The following is a 22,287-nucleotide window of genomic DNA, read 5'->3' as shown; positions in this document are numbered from 1 at the left end:
GCTGATGTGGGCATTTGTAAGCAGCTTAGCGTCTTTATAAAAGTCCAGCAGGCTGACGCAGGTCATTAGATTTCATCTTCATCATCATCGTCAAGTGTGTCAGTCCGCACCACTCTGACCCCCGATTGCAATTTGTTGTCTCTTGAGCGAGTTTGGGTGCTTGCGACTGAGCAGTAGAGGTGATTGCAATATAAAGTGTTGTGAAGTGGCTGTCTTGCAGGTCCAGTCGACATGAGTCCCAAACGAGTGGTCTTCAAAAAAGCGTCCCGGGACAAGTCGGTAAGTTGTCATGGGAACAGTTGACGCCTTCATTCCAATTGCGTACATTGGTTTTCCTGGCTTACATTGAGACAGAGGTGCCACCATCCTTGGGCGAATACCGACACGAGCTGTTTCTTCAGTAGTTGTTGCTTCAGGTCTTTTCGCTGTACTTCTGTTGATATAGCTCCCCATAATGGCACAAGACTGCATCTGCAGTTAAAATGTTGCTGACGAGCTCGCTCGACACACATGCAGCTCTGTGTTAAGCAATATCGGTCTGTCAGACTGGAGGTGCCCACCTCTGAATTTTGTACGTAGGAAAAACCCTGGCGTACGACTTACTGTACGATATCAACGTAAGGTGTGGCAGCCATCTTTGTGGAATTTTCTCAACAAAAAAAAAAAAAAAAAAAAAAAATTCAGAAAGCTCCCTCCCAAATGAATTTAGCCAAGTAAGATGAGTGACCTACGCGAGCTGCTAGAAGGTCACGTGGCAACTCATAATTTGCGCCTTTTTCAACTGCAAATTGTAAACAAAAAGGTAGGGTGGACTTGTGACGTGAAAGGAAAGTGACCCGCATTAACCGTCAAGGAAGAGGGACAAAAAGCTCCTCCCAAAGTAAGTCCCGCCTTTTGACACATGGGAGCGGCCTATCCGAGATTGGTGTGTGCTCGTGTTAATTTGTGAGATGTTTGTGAGATGTCTGCCTCGGACGACTTTGGGGAGTTTGGAAGATGTGTTGAGATGACAAAAGCACGTCCTGGTGGCCCCGAGCCATTGGCCACTGTTGGACGTGGAAGCTTGTACTCGCAAACGCTTTTCCTTCCGCATAATGTCGGCTTGTCGTGTCGCAGGTGACCATCTACATGCCCAGCAGAGACTTTGTGGACCACTGCGACCACGTGGATCCAGTCGGTGAGTGCTGCCCGCTTTTTGGTCTGATCAAAGTCAACCCCCAAGGGGGAAAAAGTTGGGCTTGGCCGATACACAGGTCATTGTCCCTGAAAGCTCTTGTGTACTAAATGCTGCCATTTACTGGTGGCTGCACATCACTGAAGTTGTTCCCAATCTTGAACTTAGGCAAAAAACGCAATCGACAGCAGCGGGATGTCTTTTATTTTGTGCTTTGTGGCCTTCCAGATGGCGTGCTCGTCATCGACCCTTCACAGCTGAGAGGAAAACGAGGTCAGTGGACAAACGCTAACGTTGGAAAAGGAAGCGCGACTTGGCACTTTTCACAGATACCAGCTGTTTGACTAATTTTGTTTTTAGATGAGCAGCACTTTGGCAGATGGACTTAGTCAATATTCTTCTAAAAAGAAGCATCAAGATGTTTAATGTCACTCCCAGCTGAACAACAATTTTGCCTTATGGCAAAGTTCTGTTAGCATAATGCCAACAAACACTTCAATACGCTATTGGCATGCTAGCGGTTAGCATTAGTTGCGGCTTTTGAAGCAACAGGTAGTTGACCACAAACACATTCTGACAGATCAGGTAACGGCCAGGCATATTTTATTTCCCAAATAGCATATTTGCCTGCCCATGTTGTTTTTGAACATTTTAACAAGTGGAGTCAAATCATCTCAATTCATCCTGCGTAGTACCTCAACCACAATTTTGAGCAAATGCGTTTAAGCAAAGTGACACGTACAGGCAGTTATGCTATCAGGCTAATGATCATCTTTATCTTGAAATGGAGCAGCACCAAGTATTGAATTACAGCATGAAGTCAGTTTGTGCAGACTCGTGAATTCTTCTCTTATAAAAGGAGTTTGCATTCATTTCCATGGGGCAAGATGATTTGAGTTAGGAGCGCAGTCACGGAATTCAAATCGTATGTCAAGGCAGTTGTCGTTGGCGCCTTTCCATCTACGCAAGAACGTCCGTTTTGTTTACAGTCTATGTGATGTTGTCGTGCACGTTCGTGTACGGCCGGCGGGACGCAGACGTGATGGGTGTGGCCTTCCGCCGCGACCTGTTTGTTGCCACCCGCCAGGTTTTCCCGGAGCTGCAGGACAAGGAGCAGCTGACGCACAGCAAAATCCAGGAGAAGCTGCTGAGAAAACTGGGCCGTGATGCCGTCCCCTTCTTCCTGGAGGTGGGTCCACTCGCCAAACTGCCAGCAAGTTGACTGATGCCGCTTTACCAACAAAAACAACCAAATGAATCATGAAAAACAAACTGAAATTTGACATCTTGTCCTTCAAAAATATTGGCAAGGCAGCTTTATTTCTTCAACATTTGGAGGCATTTGCAAACAAAAGTTAAAAACATTTAAGAGCAATGTAAAGCAATTAAAAAATAAAAGTTGCTTGCTGTAATTATTAAAGGAACATTATTTGTGTTCTTACAGAAACTTAGAGCTGCCAATGTGGAGTAAACATTTTTGGCTGGCGAGTATGTTTGAACATACTTGCAAATATGTTCGAAGATACTCGCAAATATGTTCGAAGATACTCGCAAATATGTTCGAACATACTCGCAAATATGTTCGAACATACTCGCAAATACGTTTGAACTTAATCGATTGCTGTAGTACTCGAGTGCGCAAGCGTAAATACCCCATTGCATTATGGGGTGAAAAATGACGAACCTAAGTCATGCACGGCAGACATAATAAAGCGTAAAAGTTACGAATGAACCCCCCCCCCCCCTTTTTTTTTTTTTTTTTTTTTGTCTACTTAATTTTCTAATGAATTGGTAATGTGGCCCAAATGCCAAAAAAAATGGGGTTTTGTTTTCACTCGCGCATGCGTGAATAATACCCCGTAGCATTATGGGAAGTTATGCTAACTTTGTAGCATGTAGCCTACAAGTACGTTGGAACATATTTGCAAGTATGTTCGAACATGTAAATTGTCATAAATTGATTGTATGTTTCTTTTTTATTTTAAATTTTCTTTTCTGCTACTTGTCTGTGTTTGGTTACATGTTCAATAAACAAACATATTTGCGAGTATGTCCGAACATATTTCAATACATTCGAATGTACTCGCAAATACGTTTAAAAAAAAAATGTTTACTCCACATTGGCAGCTCTACACTTCCGTATGTTCTGTTAGCTACACAAGAAAAGAGAATTGTAGTTGACAGTGACCTGTGTTTATATTTATTGAGGACGATTTCAAAGGCGGTGTTGTCGTTTCAGTTCCCGGACAACCTGCCCAACTCGGTCACACTCCAGCCCGGTCCGTCGGATGTGGGAAAGGTCGCCGTCGCCCAACGCTTTGCCACTGGTGCTAGCTTGCTAAGCTAACGTGGGCTGTTGCTTTGCAGAAATGCGCGGTGGAGTTCCAGGTGAAAGCGTTCTGCGCAGATGATAAAAACGACAACCCGGACAAACAGTCAGTGTCTGTCGCATTGCACGTCCATCCGCCTGTCATTTGGCCTGCCTTTGTCAGACGTGTCCGTCGCTCGCCAGGAGTTCGGTTAGCCTCACCATCCGCAAGATCCAGTACAGTCTGCGAGACGTGGAGGCGTCGCCGGTGGCCGAGACCAACTTTGACTTCCTGATGTGTGACAAACCTCTGCGCGTCAAACTGAGTCTGCCCAAAGAGGTCAGCGAGACTCTTCGCTTTTTGCTTGCCGTCCCGCTCAAATGGCGTTTGTGCGCAGACCTTCGGCCACGGCGAGCCGGTGCGGGCCGAGGTGGAGATCGCCAACGGCTCCAACAGGAAGGTGAAGGACATCAGCCTTTCAGGTAGGCGGGGGACACACGCACGCCGCCGGCTTTGGTCGCACCATTGTTGTCAGCTTGTGTGTGTGGCGTGCGCAGTGGAGCAGGTGACCAACGTCATCCTTTACTCCAACGACAAGTACGTCAAGTCGGTGGCCAAAGAGGAAAGCGGGTAAGAGACTCAAACATCAGCGCTGATGGCAAAACTCCTCAATGATCACATTTCCACACCGGTTCATCGTCTCACTTCAAATTGTCATAATCCGCCAATTTGGGCCTCAACAGGAAATGCTCGGACCCAAAATCTGTTTTTGCTCTTCTTCTTTTTCACCTAACGAGCCAATACCGAACGAATGACCTCCAACTCGACTGCTTGCTTACTCGTGTTGTGTTGAAGTCAACCGTGATAACGCAAAGCAAGACGAGGCCAAGGAAAAATCACAAAAAAACAACACAACAAAAAAACTCTACTTCCCCCCCCCCCCCCATTACATTTACAACAAAATTAAAATGTGCTATGTTGGTTTTGAACTTGTAGCAAATTTCCAATTTAAAATCAAACTTTATTTATATAGCACCTTTCATACATTCAAATGCAACTCAAAGTGCTGAACAATTAAAACATCCATAATACAACAAAAAGAAAAAGCCATCCCTCCTCATGATCATACCGACAAACACACACGCAAACCACAACATGGTGGGGCACAGAAGAACCCCGTGAGGAAAGGCACCAAGGAGTTCATCCACACTGAGAGGGATGACGGCCAACCACCACAGGGAGGAATGCCATCTCAGAGACCGCCGGCCCACAGTGACTGCGGCCTGCTCCAAACAGACTGAAGCGAGCCACAGCTCCAAGGGGCCTCTGGGATAACCGCCCATCCGCAGGAGAAGAACAGCCACCAGTGTGGAGGCTCCCCTATGAAAAAACACTGGCGCTAAAAACCTAGTAACTACCAAACAAAAACATTTAAACACTAAAACAAAATTTCACTTGTGAAACAACAAATTTGCTGGTCTGGTCTTGATCAAAAATGTCGAGTCTGCCCTGTCAAAGACCCGTTAAAAATGCTGACACGAGACCCTTAAAAACTAGTCTCGAGATCAAGACCCATCTACAGAACTACAAAAATAAAGTAGTGCAATAAAAATGCTGACCTTTTCCCTAACATAGTCATGCTGGAGCTCCAATTTCTTCATTTGTGACTTATTTCTGATGTGTGTTGTACGGTGTCAGTGACAGCGTGGCGCCGGGTTCGAGCTTGGCCAAGTCGTACACTTTGTACCCGCGTCTGGAGCACAACAAGGACCGGCGAGGGCTGGCCCTGGACGGACACCTCAAGCATCAAGACACCAACTTGGCTTCCTCCAGCATGTGAGAACTGTTAGCGTTAGCTAGCGTAACCATATCGGCAAGCGGCTTCCCTCGTAGTCAAATCACACAATTGATCAAATCAAAGTGCAAAGAACAGTTTCCAATCTTCTGCCAACTTCATACACGTGTATGAAGAAACAGTCAAGTGGTGATTTTTGGAAGTGATGAGCCAAAATATTGCTTGCAATCTGGCCGGGGCGACATCTCACGCAGACCGATTGCCTGGGAATTTTTTCCCAGCTGGCAGCTGCAGGTGTTGTCACAAAGATGCCTTGGATGTAGATGCAAAGAAAAAAACTTGCTTGCCATCTTGACAATTGGCGTCATCGAGTTGAATGGCGGCACGTGTGCACGTCGTAGGTCATTTTGAGGTCAACGTTTCTTGACGGGCAAGCCGTCAAGTTTGCAATCATGCGTGCATGAGTGCAGGGTGAAGCAGGAGGTGTTGAAGGAGCTTCAGGGCATGTTGGTGTCTTACAAGCTGCTCTTGAAGATGACGGCGGCAGGGTAACTTTTTCTTTTTCCACACTTTTGTGCGTCCTTTCAGCACACTTGACTTTCTATTTTATTTTTTCTTCTTTGTGCTGTCCGTCAGACCTCTGGGATCCAGGTACACACATGCATACACGCACACTCACACAAACAGACGTGTTCAATAGTGTGTGTGTGTTTTCCACTGCAGCGAGGTGTGTGTGGAGCTTCCTTTCAGATTGATGCATCCCAAACCTGAAGCCGGTACGTGCCGTCCTCTTCCGTCACCATGACAACCGAGCACATGCGTGATAATAAGATTAACTTGTTGCACTGTCAGCTTGAGGTCAATAATGTGATTAGCCGGTTTGTCCTGCAAGAAATGTCGACTCGTCACGTCGTCGTCGTCGTCTTGGAAGTGTTTGACAATCAAATCCAAAGAAATCTGATGACGTCTAATCGCACGATAGGTCACGTTGCAAAACGGCATCTTGGATTGGACATTGAGATACGAGTTGAATTTGTTGCTTTTTCAAAACAAAATTCCTCCCATTCGTCCGCAATGGAAAGTAAAACAAATGTTTAGTTTTTCCCAGGAGCACCCGATCATCTTGTGATTGTAAACAAATCTGTGCGTCATCGTTTGATGTCGCTCCGATTGATTATCTGTGGCAAAATGAAACGCGTCTTTGTTTTGCTTGGTGGGTCCCAAAAAGTAATGAGAGGCACACGTTGCTCAAAAGTGACTTTTTTTTTTTTTCTTTTTTTTTTGCTTTCAGCCAAAGAGAGCAAGTAAGTTGCTTTCCGCTTCAACTTTTACTTCGATTTGGCACGCACGTCTTGTCATCTTTTTTTTTTGTATTTATTTTTTTTCTCCCCCCCTGTGTGGGCCACAGAGAGTGCGATGACATCACCTTTGAGGATTTCAAACGTTCCTACCTTTGCGGTGTCATCGGGGATGACGACGACGACGCCTGAACTCCAAAGATGGCCCACCCATCCAAGCTGCCCCCCCCCCCAAAAAAAAAGCTTACTAGACGACGTCGACAACCTTACTGGCACCATGACAACTTAACAAGGGTTGCCTTTCAAAATTCATACAATCCATTCATTTTCTTTTTCAAAGCCCAATCATTAATCCGACACTTGTTCCCAATTCATGTCAAAATCCAATTTGACTTCAAAGCCCACATTATTATTTTTTTGGTATCTTGCTGGTTTCCTGGAAAGTAATACTCACATGATTTTTATTTATTTTTTTAAATGAAAACCCCGACTTGTTGCACTTTAAGACAATTCATAACATTTTTCACTTATATTTACAATTATTTAAATAAAATAAAAATGAAATATTTTGTGTATAAGACAGCTGGGATCGGCTCCAGCACATTCACAAGCCTCGTGAAGAAAAGCAGATCATGGCTGGAGGTCTAACAAGTAAAATTGCGTGTTTCCAAACTAATCGAACCCTTGTGAATGGAATCCATTTTTTCATACGTCAATGGATATCCGGCCCTATTGATAATCAAAGGCGGTAGCTCAGCAAAGCAGCTGTTTTCGTAAAACATTCATTGCCTCTTGCTGCCACAAGATGGCGGCACAGCATTACTTTTGTGAAAGTGACGGTCGGGCAAGGCAGCTTTATTTTCATGCAGCGCACTTAATTTTAACAAGTTCACTCATTGTGCTTCACATGATTATGTACATTTTAAAGCTAAAGACATTTACGGCAGCAAAGTAAAGAAATAAAAGATAGCTTACGAAAAGAACATGCTGTGTAAGAAAATATATGTTTTAAATGGTTATAGTTTCAGTTAAAATATTTCAGGTCACTTCAACATCGTTACTGACCTTAGCATCAATATTGTGATGATTAAAACAAAAACGTGCAAATACTGGACTTTAAATCTTTTTCTTGAATTTGTGTGTTGTGGCGATGAATCTTTCAGGAAAGAAAACGCCGAGGATGTTTTAGTTGCAATAAAAGTATCCCAAAACAACCGAGAGAGAAAAAAAAATTTTCTTTTGTTTGTTGTCGTGGAAACCCTGCTGGTCCACTTTAATACAAAAATGCTAAAACGCCGACGATGGCGGAAGGATCAATAACGGTCGGATGACTGATTGGAAATGAAATTTTCCACCTGCCTGCAGAAGACAATATTGTTCTTATTTGGATTACGTGAGGCAAAAAAGGTTCACATCAAAAGTTTTCCCGTAATGCTTTCACAGTCTTAAGTTTTATGGACAACTTCAACATTGTGACGTGATCGAGTTTTCATCTCATGTTCTAACAGCCGCTTTCTCACAGAAAAATCCCGTCAAAAAATGTTTTCATCAAAGCATTTTTGATTTAAAAAAAAAAAAGAAAAAAGCTTCCACATTGGTGTTTTTCACCAATGGGAAACACTGTATAAAAAAAACATAAAAATGTATGGAAAAAGTTAGAATGCATATAAAGTTATCTGGTAGAAGTCGGACATGCAAAAAGTCCTTGTGATGTTTATATATACATATATATAAGTTTTGAACGTTTACGTGTAAAAGGTTTCTCAAACGTTTTTACATGAAAAGTTCTTATAAAACATTTTCATATAAAGTTTTCTCATACAAAATATTTCATATTGAGTTTTCTCGTAAAGTGTTTACGGATATTTCAAGATTTCTTGGCAACCTCACATTTCAAGTCCAAGTGGAGTTTTCAAATCCAAGCAATACATGGGAAAGGTTTTTATTTTATTATTTTTTTAAATAAAGTAATGATAACGATGATTAGAAGCGTGTTATGTCATGTGAATGTGTGACATGTTTCGTCGGACAAAAAAAAAAAAGGTTTCAGGTTTCGAGCCCTTTTCAAGTGGGCGTGGCCTGGCACGCGGGGGATCCGGGACCCGCCTGATTCTGAATCCCACCCGAGCCCGCCGCGTCAATGGAGGTCAGCTCGCGTCCTCCTAAGTATCATCATCAGCATAATCCTCATAATTACAAAATTGGCTGCAAAATGTAAACTTCATGATTAGCGATATTGTCTGTGGTTCTCAGCTGCGAGTTGTCAGTACAGTGACAACGTAAGATGGTTGTCCTCTGACTTCAGCCGCTGGGGGCGCATTTGTCTGCGCACTATTCATTTATTTATTTATTCATTCATTTATTTATTTTTAATGTGGTTGCACACAATGAAATCATCTGAAACATATTTTTAGCAGACGTATAGTTTACTTTAAAAAAAAATAAATGTAACTGGAGCGAGTAGCATTTTTTTTTTTTAGCGTGTTGGCTAAATAAGACGTCCGTTGGTTGGCTGGAGAAAAGGCGGGCTCTTGTCCGATAGCGATTATTTCATTGGTTGATTTTGAATCTTATCCGTCGCTATTGGTTGTATGGCGAGAGGCTGATTTATTGTCGTCGACTATTGGTCAAGTGGGCGTGTCTACGTTTGAAAAAAATGCGCTGGGTTTCTGGTGAGCTTGCGTGCAAAAGCCGTAGAAAGTTTGATTTTAGTAGGAAGCTCTTTTCGTGAAAAGTGTTCACGGCGCGATGGCAGAGCTCACCGACTGTGGCGGTTCCTTCCACGCCGCCAAGAGGAAATCAGCAGCGGGGAAGACGAGCCGTCACAAGACCTCGGTAAGCTGCCGGGTAGGTGGAGTGGACTGCTGTTGTTAGCTCCGTGCCAACACTACTACCTAGCAATCAATTTTTAATGAAAGGAAAAGTCATTCATAGCGAGAGAGGTTTCCTTTTCGAGGCGGAGCACAACTCGCGTCAGAACTACATTAAACGACCGTCAAAGTAACGATTAAAAATAAAAAATCTGGGAAAAAAAACGTCTGTATAGTGTAGACTCTTATCCACCCGGAATGGGATGCAGAAAATAATAAAACTGACATAATATTATACAATAAAACAGCAGTTTCAACAACACCGAGGTTAATGTGCGAAAAAACTGAACTTCACTGTAGTTATACACTTTTAAAACAAGTTTTGCTTAACATAAGTTCTGTACATGGAGTGAAAATTTACTTATATAACAAAGGCAGTAAAAAGAACAAATAACATTCAAAACAGAAAACACCAAAAGTAGCAATTAAGCAAGACGTCAGAGCTTAAAATGCAGCAACTTTGTGTTGAAAGCTTGACAAGGACATGAACATGAACAAGAGGCCAGCTGGAGTCCACGCTCAACCCAGGTGCTGTGATGGTGTGCGAAGACAATCACATTGTGACACATTGATGCACACACTTTTATATCCATGCTGGCCCTAGCACAGACCACATGAAGGGCAAGTTTTGTTTTGTTTTTTTGTTTTTTTTGTTTGTTTGTTTGTTTGTTTTTTTTACCCTGCTCAAATTTTAGATGCTGCACAGCTTCCTATTGAATAGCTTTTGAAGCACAAAAATGAAATAACAAAGTCATGAGTGAAGGACCGAAAACTTGACGCTGGCCGTCCGTCGTGTGTCGTTTCAGGTGAAACTGGAAAAAGTTCTGGGCATCAGCACGGCCAGCAGCAGCGCTTTGGCGTCCGATCCAAACTCCGGGCTTGTCGCCTATCCCGCAGGGTGAGCAGCATCTCGTCCTGATGGCCGCTCGGCCATCACTCGGATCTTGACTGCGTGTTCATGTGTGTGCATGTGTTAGGTGTGTGGTGGTGCTCCTCCAGCCGCAGATCAACACCCAAAGTCACATCGTCAACACGTCCAGGTGCGTCATTTTGATGGCATAGCCAGGTGCTCATCATCAAAACGTGATTTTTTTTCTTCTTCTTCTTCTTCTTTTTCTTTTAGGAAACCTTTCAGCGCTTTGGCCTTCTCCTGCGATGGCAAACATCTGGTCACTGGGGAGGTACTGATGTTAGCACCCACCGCTAAGCTAACATTAGCAAGTGTCGTGTGTTCATTTAAGGCAGCAGCTAATGATTATTTTAGTCCTTGTAGGGTCAACATGAAGACTTTTTGGGTGCTGGCCCATCCGTATATTCAACTCAAGTTAAAGTTTAGTGCCCTTCAACCTAAGTAGGGACGTCCCCATCACAGTCTGAGTCTGAGTCACCTGATTTTGAGGATCTGTCTATCGTCCCCATCAGATAACGAAGGTCGATGATGAGCAGTAAAAGGTCTGATTACCCGCAATCTCCTCCCGCCGCCGGCACGCTTCAGAGTGGCGACGTGTCGGCGTACTGAAGGCGTCTCTCACACCAACAGGAAGTGACATCATATCGGGAGTCTGTGCACAGATCTTCTCAGCTCCTTCTGATCACTCCTAACAACAACAAGCCACCAAATTGAGCGTCAGAGGCGGGAGGGGCGGGGCTAATGATCTCCAGTTTTCAACCTGAGACCTTCGTTTGATCTCACATCAGAAAAACAAACAAAAATTTGCTATTTAATTAGTTGTAGGGCTGCTCGATTATGGGGGGGGAATAATCACGATTATTTTAGCAATAATTGAAATCACGATTAGTCAAACGATTATTTTTTGGTAGAAAAACAAGAAAATGTTTAAGCATTTAAAAATACTAAGACATTTAAAAAAATATATATAAAGACTACAATTATGTAAGTTCCTTTTGGCCCAAACAATTTATAATAATATAAATTTTTAATAATATATTAATATTTATTTATTTATGAATGTTTGCAAAAACTTGAAGTTGGAGTGCATCATGTGCACTGTGCAGTAGGACGATCATTTATTTTTATTGGTGCAAAACAAGAAAATGTTCAAGCGTAAAAAACAACAAAAAAAATATTAAGACAAATAAAATTATTTGAAACACTATAATTATGCAAGTTTCTTTTGGATGAAACAAAATTTATTAAATTTGTTATTTTAAAATAAAAAAAAATTGCAAATGCATACATTTAAACAACTCCAAAATTAGTAATCTTTTTTTTTTATTTTTATGAATATACAGATTTTTTAATTGTGGAGTGTAACAAATGAAATTGTAATTGAATTTCGATTAATTGCACAGCCCTAATTAGTTGTTGGTTCAACGATGAATTATTTGACTACAGTTCCAATGTTAGCAATGCTAATAATGTGACTCGTGGCTAAGCTAATGCTAACATCTCGAAAGGCTATGCGAAATTCAACCAAGCAAGATGCTAGCATAACTAGCTGCGCTGCTAATGTGTGTGTATGTGTGTGTCAGAGTGGCCACTTGCCGTGCGTGCGCGTGTGGCAGGTGGACGAGGGCGTGGAAGTGGGCAGCGTTCAGAAGCACAAGTGCAGCGTTTCCTGCGTGGCCTTCTCCCCCAGCGGCGCTTACGTCGTCTCCGTCGGATCCCAGTACGACATGACCGTGTGCGTGTGGGACTGGAAGGTGACAACACACACACATGCATGTTATTGATGAAAGATGGGCAATTATGAAACAAATAAGAATCACTTTTATCATTTTCAGAAAGGTTCCGTCCTGGCTTCCAATAAAGTGTCCAGCAGCGTGTCGGCCATTTCCTTTTCTCAGGACGGCGGTTACTTTGTTACCGCCGGCAAACGACACGTCAAGTTTTGGTACCTGGACGCCTCCAAGGAGCAGCAGGTAGCAGGTTTTTATTTTATTTTGTTTGTTTGTTTTTTCTGACATTTGTGTGAATGGCGTGCAAAAGTGTGTGATGAAGTCAAGTTTCTGTTGAGCAGGTGAGCAGCAACATGACAGTGCCTCTGATTGGTCGCTCGGGCGTGCTGGGCGAGCAGCACAAGCGCGTCTTCAGCGGCGTGGCGTGCGGCCGCGGCCCCGCCGCCAAAGCCACCTTCGCCGTCACCCAGTCGGCGCTACTGTGCCGCTTTGACGCCAGCCGCCGTTTGGATGCTTGGGTGCCCCTCAAGGTGGGTGGTTTGGCGACATCATCCCCTCGACCGCACAATGCGTCGCTCACGCTTTGGTGCCCGCGCAGGCGTCGTGCGCGCACAGCCTGGCGCTCAGCGACCACTTGGTGTTTTGCGGCTGCGCTGACGGTTTGGTGCGTGTCTTCTCGCCGTCCGACCTGCGCTACATCACCACCCTGCCTCGCCCGCACCGCCTGGGGGCGGAGCTTATCATGCCCAGGTGAGCCTTCTTTCTTTTTTTTTGTTTTGTTTTGTTTCAAACGACAACCAAGATAAAACAATGTGAACATTTTGCTTTTGAAATGTTTATTTACGTTGTCAACTTTTTGTAAATCTGAAAAGGTGTTGTTGTCAAAACATTTCAACAAATTTTGGAGTTGGAAATTGTATTTAAAAAAATTTTTTTGTCCGTCTCACCATTTGCATTTGCGTTGTTTTTTTCTAATGTGTGTCTGTTGAGTATATGAGTTTTTTTGTGTATCGTGCTTTAGGCCTTAATTAATGTGCATGTTTTATAGCATTTGAATTTTGTGGGCTTTTTACTACACGATAAATTTTCAAAAAATACACAAAAATGTTAAAAACTAATATGAAAACAAGTACAAGTTAAAGTAGCAAGTAAGCATTTTTGAAAAATAAATAAAAACAAAAACAAGCTGAGAAAATGAAATCAAAAGCAAAAGTCCAAATGAAATGAAAGTGGGGCTTTATTTATGGCTTTATTTTGGTTTTGGCATTTTCGGTCCTCCATAGTTGTTAACCATCCACATGACCAATTTTGTTTTCAGGCCGTTCAGCCCCAGGTTGGGTCACCACTACCCCGACGTGGGGGCCATGACCTTTAACCCCAGGCTTCACCATCTGACGTGCGTGTACAGCGACCACAGCGTTTACGTTTGGGACGTGGAGCATCTGGAGAAGGTGACCAAGATCCACTCGGCGCTGTACCACAGCGCCAGCGTGTGGAACGTTCAGGTACTCGTTCAGGTTCGCCGATGACGTTTAGTAGCGCCGTTGCGATGACTCGACGTTTCCAGGTGTGTCCGCAGCCGTCCCCGGCACGTCCAGTGCCATCTTGGTTCCTCACCTGCTCGTCAGACAACACCATCAGGCTGTGGCGCGTCCACTCGGACGCGGCGAACAACAACATCGACAGCAACGTAACGCGTTCGCTCGCACACACGTCGTCAAGCTTCCTGCTGGGACAGGTGTGACCTCGTTTTGTTGTTCCAGGACCTGCTGAGGATTTTATATGTGGGAGACGACAGGCAGGCGGAGCAGGGCGACAAATCGGACGCTGACGGGAAGTCGTGGGTCCGAGCGCTGGCCCTCAGTCCCGACGGACGGCAGCTGGCCACCGGAGATGTCTGCGGAACGCTGCGGTGAGCTGACGATGACCGCCTTTCAACATGCACTTTTCTTTTTTTGTTGAGCAGCAAGGAGGAGTCAAAATCTTCCTCCATCCGCTCTTTGTACATTGCACTGATTGCACACCTGAAGTTGCAGTTGTGTTCGTTTACATCATATCCCAACGCATGCGAGTGACGTTTTGTCTTGCGTGCAGCATCTTCGATTTGGAGTCGCTGGACGAGCTGGTGAAGATGGAGGCTCACGACGCGGAGATTTTGGCTCTGGAGTTCTCGCCCCCCTCCACAGGTAAGGACCAACATTCCATATAAGATGATTCAGTTTTAATCATCTCAATTGGCCTTTCGAACTAATTGATCCAAATGATTGTCAAATTTGCTGATGTGGTTTTTCCCGTCATGGATGACGGCAACAAACGAAACTTTTACAAACTTGTACAAACACGACACAAGTGACAGAAAATGACACAACAACTGAATTTCCTTCTTGATATCATGTTTATCAGGTACTCATACAAAGGTGCCGTTAATATATACGTATGTGACATACGTAACATCTGAGGCCACTTTGACTCATTCCCGCTGCGAAACAAACAAAAATGGACGTCTGAAAGTTTTCGCTCTTTTAGAGAACATGCGAGCGAGAAATGACATTTCATGCTCACATGAACCACAAGGTCCAATTATAGGTCAAAAGGTCAAGTGACTAAAATCTGCATCATCCTTCTGAATGACTCCAGATTTATGTTCACTTTATGTCAAACTTTGCTTAAATCAATGCTTGTTTCCTTTATGACTTTGCTTCAAATTGTCATTGTCCAGAATGCCTGAAAACATTTGCAAGCGTATTTTTTTTAATTTTTTTGGCCAAATTTCCCATTTGGAATTCTTGATGTATTCCCTTTCCAACAAACGCTGTTTTGTGAAGATTGAGCCGGTAAGTAGTTCCTGAGACAGGTGGCCACGCCCCCTTTTTTTTGCCCAAAACACCCAAATTGGGCCATAACGTCTAAATGCCTGCTGCCATTGACTTCAAATTGTGCGACCAATAAATGTGCCTGTTTCAAGCTGATGCGACCCCAATAGTGACTTTTCTGCCAATCTGCTAAATGGTTGCGTGCTGTTAAATGGCGTCACCTTTAACGGCCCCTTTTCTGTTTGCGCGGCAGGCGTGAGGCTGCTCGCCAGCGCCGGCAGAGACCGCCTGGTTCGGATCTTCAACTTGGACCGCAACTTCGGTCTGGCGCAGACGGTCGCCGACCACTCGGCCTCGGCGCTGGCCGTCAAGTTCGCAGGTGCCGTCCGGCCGGCGCTCGGTGGGAGGAGCCCGACCGGCGCAACCTAAAACCTCCGCTGCGCTCTTTGTAGGTGACGCCGAGCACGTCCGCTTGGCCAGCTGCGGCGCCGACAGGAGCGTCTACTTCTATCAGCGGGTAAACTGCTCAATGCTCATCACGCCACATGATGACAAGTGTTGTGTGTGTTATGTTATCTTTGAGTTTTTTATGGATAGACTGATTATCAGCCAGATCAATATTCAGAATTTTGTTGAATGTCAGCAAAAAAAAAAAAACATCAGTCTGTCTGTAGTGTTTGTTTGCATTTCTGAGTCGTGCGTGTTTTCAGACAGAGGCAGCGGATGGCAGCGTGCATTTTGTTCGGACAGCGCAAGCATTGGAGAAGACGTCGCTGTCCGACATGGACGGCGACACGTCGAGGACGCACGTGGCCGTCGCTTGTCAGGACAGAATCGTGCGGTAAGGCGTGACGGCACGCACGTCACTTTTGACCCGTTGCGTGAACGGCTCCCAGCTATGAAAACCTATTTGTGCTGTCAATTATTCCATCGAGTGATCGGATTAAAAAAAAAAAAATAAATAATTTACATTAATTGCGACATCATTTTTTTGCAATAACTATCGTTGTGTGTTCAGGCTGTACAACGTTGAGACGGGAAAGCTGAGCAAAAGTTTGAAAGACTCGAGCACCGAAGGAGCTTTGCTGAAGGTTGAACACACTTTCAACTTTCTTTTTTTTTCCCCCAAACAAAACATTCGGCTCTACGGTGAACCCCCGTTTAAGCATACGGAAGACTTTGATGCAGAGAACGGTTGAAGCAATGGTAGTTACAAAAAAGGCCAGCAGGTAGCAGCAGTATAAGAGATCAACCAGGGCCATGTTAAAACAACTGTTATCCCCACATTTCTAAGCAGATTTGTGAATAATGATGAAACTTATCTAGATTCTTATGCGAATTGCTCCAAAACTGAAACCAATGGAAAGAAGAAGAAGAGAAGAGACTCTAATCTTTCTTTTGGTAGGTTCCATGTTTTTATAGCAATGGAACACAATAATCTGTAGGCCTTGCAAAATCAGTCAAAATCCAGGAAATTGGCCGGGAGTGAAGTTGGTTGTGTCAGTGAAAATGGCTGCGAGTGAATGAGTTAATAATTGTTTAGGGCGATTGTTAAACTTGAAATTGGCCAAATCGTCGTCATTTCAACTTCTCAACAGTAATTATCCACCAATTACTTTTATCTTCAAAGAAAGCAGATGGATTATTATTATAATTACATTTGCAAATATCTGCTTTCACTTTGGGAAACAATTACCCAACTGGTAACTGAATTTTGCTTAATTGTTTAGTTTTTTTTTATTTTATTTTTAAATCACAGAACAATGGTAAGCAAGCTATAAAAATTGCCCAATAAACAGAATTTCGGCAAGAGATGGTTTTATAATACGTGTGAATGCAAAATGAACTTGTATCCGATAAATCGATGGAAAAATGGCTCGAATAGTAAATTGTAAAAATATTCAATAGTGGCAGCCTTGTACTTTGCAGACTAATTGAAAGTGTGCGCTCTGGAGAGAAGCTCAATTAGGGGAAAGATTTGATGGCCTTCCACATGCTACAAACGCGCTTGGACACTTTTTGAGCGCTTTGCTTCACGCTCGCACAATTCTTCCAAAATGAGGCCAAACGTCCTTGCATCAAGAACATCAAATAAGAGTGCGAAACATTCTTTTTTCAGTGGTGTTGACAAAATTCAGTACACTAGCTGCTAGCATGCTTGTGATTAATGTTTAGCTTAATGCTAACATGCAATGTGTCATAGATGGGCTAACTGAAATTGGGACTTGGTTGTTTACCTGTTTAAAAAAAAAAAAAAAGCAATGGCTTCAAAACGGGCGATATGGAGGTTCACCGGCACAGTCCTTTCCTGACTGTTGTGTTGTGATTATTTTAACAATGCGCTCTGGTTCCCGCCGTAGGTCCACGTGGACCCGTCGGGCTCGTACGTGGCCACCAGCTGCTCCAACAAGAACATCAGCATCTTGGACTACCAGTCGGGAGAGCGCGTGGCTTCCCTCTCGGGACATTCGGGTGAGCAAAACGTTGACCAACTTCAACTTGACGTTCACTCAAACACAACACTTTTCACGATGGATTTATCCCGTTTATTTTTGAGTCGGCCAAATGCTCACAATTTTAGCCTCGAAATATTCTTTCAAATGTTTTTTTTTTTTTTTTTTTTTTTTTTTTTTGAATGTGCACACCAGACATTTTCACATATACAGAGCAAATCAAAATGAAGGGAAAATGGAGGCAAGATTTTTTATTATTATTATTATTATTTTTTTTTTATTTTATTTTTTTATTTTATTTTATTTTTTTTTATTTTTTTTTATTTATTTTTTTATTTTATTTTTTTTTAAGTTCCAGGCGAGGGACGCTCGCTCAAATGCTCAAATGTTCATTGTGAAGGTCCAAAAGGAAAACACGTCGTGACACATTTCCCGCGGCATGTCCAAAATAAGTCACTACACATTTCGGCTGTCAAGACACTTTTATAGTGACGAGGTCTGACAACAACAATGCCTCTACCTGTGCGTAAATGACATTTCCAGCAAGTTTTCTGCGTAAGAGCACGATTGCAATGTATTGTAAGCTTACTTCGAGCCTTGACATTTGCATTACCAGCCAAATTGCCTATTAAATATTTATGGCCACCTGACAAAATGAATTTGAATTTGATTGTGGATGCTTGTTGTGCTTTTCAGAGCTGGTGACGTGCTTGAGGTTCAGCGAGGACTGCCAACACCTGATCAGCACATCAGCAGACAGGTGAGCCTTGTTAACAACCGACCGACGCTATGCCGGGCTCACCTCTCGTCCGCTTTTTGTGCGTAGTTGCGTGTTTGTGTGGCGGCTGGACCCCCGCATGACGGCCACCATGACGAGGAAGAAGGCAGCAGACCTGCGCTTGCTCACATCTCACGCGTCCGTCACTCACTGGGCGGAGACTATTCCTTTCAGTCGGGAAACCTTTCTGGTCGGGCCGGCTTGTCAGCTGCCCGGTGCCAAGCTGCCCTGGGTGGCGACCTGCACACCGTCCAGACCGGACCCCGAAGGTGATGACGTCGTCACCAATGACGCACTCGTGTGTCGGCATTGCAATCACGCTTGTTTCCACTTTTCAGGTCCTCCGCCAATACTCACCAATGGCAAGATGCCCATGTGGTACCGGAGACTGGTCAGTGTGTGTGTGTGGATCAATGTCATATGGTTGATTTGTATATATCGTAATAGCCACTTAGAATATTTATTTTAGCTGCTTGTGTTATTTCAGGTCCAGTAGTGATTATTAATACCCAAGAAGGCCGAAAATCAATATTTGGAGCGATATTCGTTTACAGTAAAAAGACTCATCAGCTTAGTTTTTTTATTATTATTATATATATTCTGCCGTTGACCGCACTTGGACGTAGGGCTGGGTTCAAAATATCAATATATAAATATCGTATCGATACACCTTTTCATATCCCAATATCGATACATAAAACCATGTATCGATATATCGATCAACCCCCCCAGAAGCCAGCTGGGTTAGGCTCCAGCACCCCCGCGACCCTTGTGTGAGGAGAAGTGGTTCAGAAATTGGATGGATGGATGTCACAACAATGTGAATGTCGTGTCAGGTTTGTTTGTTTTTTGTCACTTTATTTACACAGCCTGTACTGTGGTTGTAATTGATTTAAATTATTTGTTTTTATAAGGCCATGTTAAATAAAAGATTATTAGTGTAACTTCAATGGATTAAATTTTCAATGTAAATATTCATATTTTTACTAATGCATTAAATTAGAGTAAGAAGTTTCTACTATTTACAGCATTGGTAATTTTGACTGTCTAAAATAGCTACTGCGTGAATTCCTCAACTGAATCGAAAATTGTTGTGAATCGAATCGGGCCATTGTGAATCGAATCGGATCGAATTGATTCTAGAAATCAGAATCGATACCCATCCCTACTTGGAAGCCATTTGGAACTCAGCAGAAAGTTTTCTGCACTTTGATGACTCGTTTCAGGCATTAGCCAATCACAGGGCTCATTGGCTCCACTAGCTCCGCCCATGCTATCAAAATGCTGGCGCTCTCCTTTCTTCTTATTTAGGAGTTGATGTGACAAACGCACTAAAAAAATGGACTTGCACTGTCCACATGTGGCACACGCTAGCGTCTACTTTGGATGTCCGTTCTGAAAGTTTCCGTTTGCGTGCGCAGCAGGGCGAGCCGACAACCTCCTCATACGTCCAGTCGGACGCAGAGCCTGCTCCGGTGCGGAATCGCTGGCTGGAAAACAGTCCACTGATCATCTTGGACTACTCTCTGAGTAGCAGCAAGACTGACGAGGACGAAGATGGCGAGGACAAGGACGAGGACTTCATTCCGCAGAGTCTGGAGCATCTGCTCAGAGACGAGCAAGACGAGGAGGTGGAACGGAGCTTCCGGGATCATCTGGCGCAGGATCGTACGTGCTCAGCTGGCACGCAGAGCGCAGCGGGAGACGGCAGCTGGAGTGGCTTCCTCCATCGTCATGATGACTCGTCCGCCGACCTTCGCCCTCAAAACGATGCCATCTGCGTGCGTGACAGGTTAGCAATGTCAACTCAAAAATGTTTGTGGAATCTGAATTCAGCAGAAAAAGCTGCCCGTTTTTTTTTGTTTTTTTTTCTCCCCTGTCTCTTCTGTTCAACTGCAAATGACATCATAGTGCTGAAGCTCTCGCTTGTGAACGTCACGTGAGCAATGCCAGTAAACGTGTCTTGGCGTTACCAGCCATATTTAGTGTTTACATTTGCCTGGAACACTTTGAGGTCGGCAATCTGACTTTGCACCTTCCTCCAATGCAGCATAATAATTGGCCCCTCCCAGCCAAAACCAGATGGCAGCCATCTTATGTTGCCACTCTTACCTTTTTCTGGCTAATCACCATTCGCCGATCTTTGAAAAAGTCTGACGATTATAGACAAAGAGGGTGACAAAATAATTATAATCAGGATAAGAGCAAATGTAGCTTAATTATTTTATTTTTATTTTTTGGTGAATTGTGAAAAGTGCTTGTTTGTAAGGTGTCCCATGAGCAATGTGTGTGGTTGTTTTTCAGCAAGCTTGCCATCCAGGCGGCACATCAGCCACCTTGCTTCCATCAGGTGGATAGTGGCGAGCGGGGGGCGGCGCGCCAGAGGACCAATCAGCCGAGCCCGGACTCCGCCTGCTCGACAGGCTCGGCTGGAAGCTTTGACGATGACGGTTTGTTGTTATTGGAATGTGGCGTGAGTGGGTACGTGTGGTCTCCAACTAGCAGATGTTTGTTCAAGTCATCACGTCTTTCTCAGTGTAAGAAAAAAAATTAACTTAAAAAAATGGCAGCAAACGTGTCCTTCAGATAACCCACAAGAAAGCAAATTTCTGTGGGTGAACAACCAATGAATGAACACTGTCTTCTCATTTTGTGGACAACTCATGTGTCATGTTTTGAGATTTTTATTTTTTATTTTTTTATTTCCCCAGACATGGACTCAGTGACTCGGGGCATTTCTGCAGCCAGTTCACTTGTGGACCAAGAGGAGACGACGTACTCGGCTTCCAGTGAAGGTGGGAACCATCATCATCCTCATCATCCTCATCTTCTTCATGACTGTATGTGTATGTGTGTGTCTGTTTGCAGAAAATTTAGATTGGAGCTCCCCGCAGTTCCAAGACTTGCACCTGCACCCGCGACTCAGCGTCTGCAGAGACTTCCTGTCCCGCTTCCGCCACCGCCTAAGGTCAGCGCCTTCTTCAAGCAAACATTCACTTCTGGCGTGTCCACACTCGCATGTCTTTGAATTGATTGAACCCGCTAAAACCATTTTGGCGGCATTTGATGAGTTAGGAACATTTGACAAGTTATTTTTTTCGGGAAATGCACACCAGGCAAGCCCGCGAACAGCCCTAATTAATACTTGATGCTGACCATGCCGCCATTTCTTTTTTGAAGGGACCGCACAAGCCAAGCCACGCCCCCCATGTCCATTTGTGCCAGCGTCCTAGAAGAGAGCCACTCAACGGTAGCCCAAGCACACGCGATACACGTGCACACGTGCACGCACGCAGTACTGACGAGACGAATGTTTGAATGCAAATGTCCTGCAGGTCAATTGTGAGAGGTTGCCACCGTGTTGACGTGGAGCCCGCAATCCAATTTATCAATGACTGCACATTTGTGAGGGCTGGCGACGTTGACCCATCAAAGTCTTCCCATCACCTGCACGGACACTTTGAGGACATTTTTGACTTTGTCATGTCCTTTGTGCTTGTTTATATATATTTTTTTCATTTTCAATAAAGATTGTCCAATGTTCTCAAGATGTGTCCTGAAAAATGTTTCCAAACTGAAGCTGAACCCTTACTATTTTTCTGTTCGAATTTGACAACAAGAGGAAACATCTTTGTGTCCCTGGACACTTCATGGTTCACTGACCCGTCCTGTGTCCAGAGATGACGTGTCGACTTGACTTGATGGCAAATTAGTGCCCCTCTCCATTTAACCCGATTGGATACTGGGCGGAATAGATCAAAGTAACACATCCAATCAGAGGTGAAGCGTATTGGTAGCCAGGACAATACCTGATGGTTGCCATGTTTGCGTCAACACATAGGGAACGTCTGGATGCTTTTTGGCTCGATTCGCACGTCTGTCCTGTGCATCTCCTGTGGTCTAAAGTGCAGTATAGACTCGTCATAGCCCGTGTCAATGTGATTAACATTTCGGGATATAACTTTCCAGAATTTGCTGGTGTAAGAAAATTGACAAACTAGTGAAGCTGTTTGATAGGATCGTGAAAAAGGAGACACAAACCTACTCGTGGCCTGCCCGTTTTGCTTTGCCCAATGTTCAAGTCAAAACACATCACAACGTGAAACTGATCCTGTTAAAACACTTGTCACGTTAGGTTACAATGTGAAAGTGATCAA

The 22,287-nt window shown here is 43.9% G+C and overlaps 2 protein-coding genes across 4 annotated transcripts; both read left to right on the top strand.

Moving 5' to 3' along the window:
- The first annotated feature begins 69 nt into the window (after window positions 1–69).
- LOC144033271 (S-arrestin-like) lies at window positions 70–7,690 on the top strand. The gene is made up of 15 exons (XM_077541280.1): window positions 70–279; window positions 1,117–1,177; window positions 1,403–1,447; window positions 2,164–2,363; window positions 3,414–3,473; window positions 3,542–3,609; window positions 3,687–3,822; window positions 3,881–3,965; window positions 4,041–4,113; window positions 5,182–5,319; window positions 5,749–5,826; window positions 5,915–5,929; window positions 6,002–6,054; window positions 6,570–6,582; window positions 6,687–7,690. Exons 1-15 carry the CDS (start codon window positions 232–234, stop codon window positions 6,766–6,768), a joined length of 1,155 nt encoding a protein of 384 aa, XP_077397406.1. The 5' UTR covers window positions 70–231; the 3' UTR covers window positions 6,769–7,690.
- A 1,500-nt stretch (window positions 7,691–9,190) lies between these two features.
- Window positions 9,191–21,678, top strand: wdr62 (WD repeat domain 62). Of its 3 annotated transcripts, none has more exons than XM_077541261.1 (26): window positions 9,191–9,411; window positions 10,253–10,344; window positions 10,424–10,486; window positions 10,570–10,627; window positions 11,940–12,110; window positions 12,192–12,329; window positions 12,428–12,616; window positions 12,685–12,836; window positions 13,405–13,537; window positions 13,654–13,776; window positions 13,850–13,998; window positions 14,181–14,272; window positions 15,153–15,278; window positions 15,352–15,416; window positions 15,610–15,740; window positions 15,918–15,990; window positions 17,260–17,371; window positions 18,049–18,112; window positions 18,179–18,399; window positions 18,469–18,521; window positions 19,552–19,922; window positions 20,435–20,580; window positions 20,842–20,925; window positions 20,999–21,098; window positions 21,311–21,380; window positions 21,466–21,678. In XM_077541261.1, the coding sequence occupies exons 1-26, from the start codon at window positions 9,325–9,327 to the stop codon at window positions 21,493–21,495; spliced, it is 3,093 nt and encodes a 1,030-aa protein (XP_077397387.1). In that variant the 5' UTR covers window positions 9,191–9,324; the 3' UTR covers window positions 21,496–21,678. The 3 variants fall into 3 exon arrangements, with proteins under 3 accessions (XP_077397387.1, XP_077397386.1, XP_077397385.1); XM_077541260.1 differs by having other exon boundaries at window positions 9,192–9,411; window positions 13,405–13,591; window positions 19,555–19,922; XM_077541259.1 differs by having other exon boundaries at window positions 9,192–9,411; window positions 13,405–13,591.
- Window positions 21,679–22,287: the final 609 nt, after the last annotated feature.

The sequence above is a fragment of the Festucalex cinctus genome, chromosome 13, assembly GCF_051991245.1.
Source record: "Festucalex cinctus isolate MCC-2025b chromosome 13, RoL_Fcin_1.0, whole genome shotgun sequence".
NCBI classification, from domain to species: domain Eukaryota; kingdom Metazoa; phylum Chordata; class Actinopteri; order Syngnathiformes; family Syngnathidae; genus Festucalex; species Festucalex cinctus.
The sequence above is the reverse complement of the archived record's forward strand: the minus strand, read 5'-3'. Positions and strand labels throughout refer to the sequence as shown.

Excerpts from the sequence above, each read along its gene's own strand:
- LOC144033271 (XM_077541280.1), top strand. The coding sequence starts at position 232 with ATGAGTCCCAAACGAGTGGTCTTCAAAAAAGCGTCCCGGGACAAGTCG. Across the intron at positions 2,364-3,413 it reads CCGTCCCCTTCTTCCTGGAG|TTCCCGGACAACCTGCCCAA; the intron begins GTGGGTCCACTC and ends TTGTCGTTTCAG. Across the intron at positions 3,474-3,541 it reads GTCCGTCGGATGTGGGAAAG|AAATGCGCGGTGGAGTTCCA; the intron begins GTCGCCGTCGCC and ends GTTGCTTTGCAG.
- wdr62 (XM_077541259.1), top strand. The coding sequence starts at position 9,325 with ATGGCAGAGCTCACCGACTGTGGCGGTTCCTTCCACGCCGCCAAGAGG. Across the intron at positions 12,330-12,427 it reads ACGCCTCCAAGGAGCAGCAG|GTGAGCAGCAACATGACAGT; the intron begins GTAGCAGGTTTT and ends TCTGTTGAGCAG. Across the intron at positions 15,417-15,609 it reads GCGTCTACTTCTATCAGCGG|ACAGAGGCAGCGGATGGCAG; the intron begins GTAAACTGCTCA and ends GCGTGTTTTCAG.